This window comes from Gavialis gangeticus, unplaced genomic scaffold (genome assembly GCF_001723915.1).
Source record: "Gavialis gangeticus isolate Ggan-Ray unplaced genomic scaffold, GavGan_comp1, whole genome shotgun sequence".
Taxonomy (NCBI): Eukaryota; Metazoa; Chordata; order Crocodylia; family Gavialidae; genus Gavialis; species Gavialis gangeticus.
Genome location: NW_017729004.1, coordinates 67,782,972 through 67,786,461, shown reverse-complemented (window position 1 = coordinate 67,786,461; position 3,490 = coordinate 67,782,972). Strand labels below are relative to the sequence as shown.

The window sequence follows — 3,490 nt, the reverse complement described above, 5'->3', positions numbered from 1 at the left end:
AAAAAAAAAAGAGGCCCTGTGTTCACTGGCAGTAGCGGAGGTTGTTGGGGTCACTGGGGCCTCCTGGCAGAGTCCCCTTGCCCACAGTATGGGGCAGTGGGACCCACCGCCTAGCACCTGCACTGCCCCATCATGTGGGTGTGGCCCGGGTCGGCAGGGCGCTGCATTGCTCCATGCACTGTTGGGCAGTTGAGGCCACTGGAGCTGTCACCTGGGACCCAGCACCACTCAGCCTGAGCGGCCCCACTGCTTGACCATGCACAGAGCTGTGTGGCACCCTGCTGACCCTGTCTGCACCCACGCGGTGAAGCAGCGGCAGTGCGGGTGCCAGGTGGCCCAGGCTGGTTTCCGCTGTCTCATGTTGTGTGGGGGAGCTCTGCCAGGAGGCCTCAGTGACCCCAACGGCAGCTGCTACTGCCGGTGAGTGCAGGACTTTTTTTTAATTGCCAGGAAGCTGAGGCCAAGTGGGGCAGCAATGTGGGTGCTGCAGGAACTGGTGGGGGATGGGACCAGGCAGGGCAGTGATCAGGATGGCTTGGAGGGCAGGTGGGGGATGTGATTGGGTGGGGTAGCGATTTGGGGGGCTTGGGGAGTGGGCAGGGGATGGGGCCAGCGGGGGTCTCCAGCCCTGCCCCCAGCTCCTACTTACTGGCATGGAGCCCATTTTTTACGTTCCCACATGTGCCTCTTATAGCGTCTCAAAGGGCTTTAAGACTCTGCAAGAGGCACATGCATGCCCATCTGGATGCACTCTAAGAGTGCAGAACGTGGATCTGTTGTGCATTGGTCCTTGTCCTCCATATAGCTCATGAGGAGAGGATCCATCTAGTATTTGCACCCACAAACTATAGTATCTTCTCTGCAGCTGCATTTTTAACTGCACTGTATTCTATGTCACTTACCTTTTCAGATGTTTTGCTGGTAGCCTGAAATTAGAAGTTTTCTAGTTGGAGAATACTATGTTAATATCATTCAAATGAGAGGACCAATTTAAATGTGCCACTCATTTGAATTATAGAAAAATCAGCAATATGTGCAGGTCCAAATGACAGAAGAAATGAGGGTGCCTATTGCTGATGGAGAGGACAGTATGCACTAGGCAATTTAGCTTTACTTTTAATTAAAATAAAGAAATTCTGTCTGAGTAAAATGTTACCCATTGCAAATTATCATCTCAAAATCACATCTTAAAGGCTGGATTTCAATAAAAATATTAATTATGACAGTATACTGAGTTAATAAAGTAACTTTCTAAAATCAACATTTTAAGTGCTAATCAATTGAAGGCTATCCATGAATTAACTGACTTCATTTATCTACAAGATTTTCTGTGCCTGTGTTCTCATGAACTTTTACAAGCAAAAGAAACCTAAGCAAACAAAAAAAGCTGGAGAGTATATTGATTTATCATACTTATGAGAGGCTGCTTCTGTAGTAGGAAATTGTAGGAATAGCAATTCCATTCTGAGCCTTGTTTCCGGGGCTCTTTCACATTTTACATTAGACTGTCATTGGTTAAAAAATGGAAATAAACATGGTAACAAGGACTGGAACTCAAGTACCCCTTCATCTAATGAAATTTCCTAATCTTTATGATTCAAAAACATGTTTTCTCTTGTACTTTTGATTGCTGAAAGCCTAGTTTCAAGAGAAGTGGAGGGGTACCTCTACCCACTGCATTTTATAGCTGCAGTCTAGAAATTTTTGGGGGAGAATGCTGTACCCTTTAGAGTATTATTTAGGTGAAAGCTTGGGCCGCTTTTACATATGCTCTGGAGGTGGGGGGAGGGGCAGCACTTTAATTAAAGTGCCACAGTGCCTCTTATATTAGCATCTCTGCACTTCAAAAAGGTGGTGAATGAGCTTTAGTTCAAGTGCCCCACCACAATTTTGAAGTGCAGGAAAGCTGATACACAAGACATGGGGAGGCTGCTGGACTAATCGGCTCCATGCTCACATATAGCTCTGCACTTCTACTGATGATCAAATGTTAGGCATATAATTAATGATTGCGTAAGTATCTCTACCACACACTTTAATGACTTCTATTTAAATGATTGGTTTGTTAAAGTATACATTTCATATGTTCACACCCAGAAAAAAATCACTCTAATACACTGTTAGTTTCTGTCAGCATAATTATCAAATAGGTATCTGAATTGTAAAGTGACCTACAAAAGACTTAGTTATAATATTGCATTAAAATGTCTTTGTTTCTTTTTTACTGCCCAGGAGCTGGAAAATATCATAACTCAAATGATGCATGTTGCAGAATATCTTGAATGGGATGTCACTGAACTCAGTCCAGTAAGCATTTTGGCAGATGAATGTTGATATTAAGTCTGGAAGATGTTGGGGACTGTTTTAAATCACTTTATAAATCTGTACAAGATACATTAGTGTATAAATAATAAAAACTAATAATGGTTGATTCTTTGTGGGACTGCTGTATCATTCACTCAATCTTTTTTTTTTAATGAGGATAGCAAACTACTCTGGTCATAATTATGAAACCTAAAGTTTAAGGCCTTGTCCTTAAGGCATAAATCTATCACAAAAGCTGAAGGAGAATCAGTTATGATTTGTTCTATATACTACACCTAGCCCAATTCCAGTTTATTGTCCTTGGGCAGTGCATCAATATAAATTAAATAACAATAATTATAATATGACATTGAAAAGTCTTATAATTCCCTATAATTTGGTTTTATTTTATTTACCATATTTACCCAAAATGAAGATGACCCTGAATTTAAGACAAGCCCTGAAGAATTGTATTCCAAATATTGAAATTGTATAAATTTGTTATAATTTCCCATGTATAGAATTGAATCATTGGAGCAGCATCTTAAATCCGTGCCCTCCAACCACTGCAGCAGGAAAAGCAGTGGCGGTGGGGGAGGCAGTAGGGGGACAGGCAGGGGCAGTTAGCGAGTAGGCAGTAGGAGGGTGCAAATAGTAGAAGCAGCCTGTGGGGACAGTGGGGAGAGGGTCAGGCAGCTTGCCCCCCCACTTTTGTTGACCCTTTGCAATTTGCCCTCTGCCACCTCTCTCCTACCACTTACCTCCCTCCTTCCTGCCCCCACTGCCACATCTGCCACTCTCGTAGCTTCAGTCCTCCTATCTCCCTTCCTGCAGCATCTGCCTCCTATCACCTGCCTCACCTTCCCATCTTCGGCCCTGCTTGAGCCTGGAGCAAAGAGCATGGAGCCCCTACCCAGCCCAGTAGCAGCTGTAGCTGCGTGGCAGCTCTGGCCCTGGCTCCAGCCAGGACTGACGTGAGTGGTGGGGTGAGGGTGAGTGAAGTGGAGGCAGGGAGCCTGAGGCTCCAGGAGCAGGGCAGAAGCTGTGGGGACAAGGGCAATGGGGGCAGAGGCAGTAGAGGGACAGACAGCAGTTGCAACTACAGCTCTGGGCATGACCCCAGGTTTGGGCTGGAGCCACAGCCACAAACACAGCAGCTTTCCATCCTCTCAATACCTCTTTTTGA

At 45.0% G+C, this 3,490-nt stretch overlaps 1 protein-coding gene across 2 annotated transcripts in view; it reads left to right on the top strand.

Moving 5' to 3' along the window:
* The window catches only part of DGKB (diacylglycerol kinase beta), a 742,837-nt gene that overhangs the window by 167,171 nt on the left and 572,176 nt on the right, over window positions 1-3,490 (top strand). For both annotated transcript variants that reach the window (XM_019508504.1, XM_019508505.1), the window contains exon 7: window positions 2,233-2,307. In XM_019508504.1, the coding sequence (XP_019364049.1) occupies window positions 2,233-2,307 (75 nt within the window). The remainder of the gene's footprint in view (window positions 1-2,232; window positions 2,308-3,490) is intronic.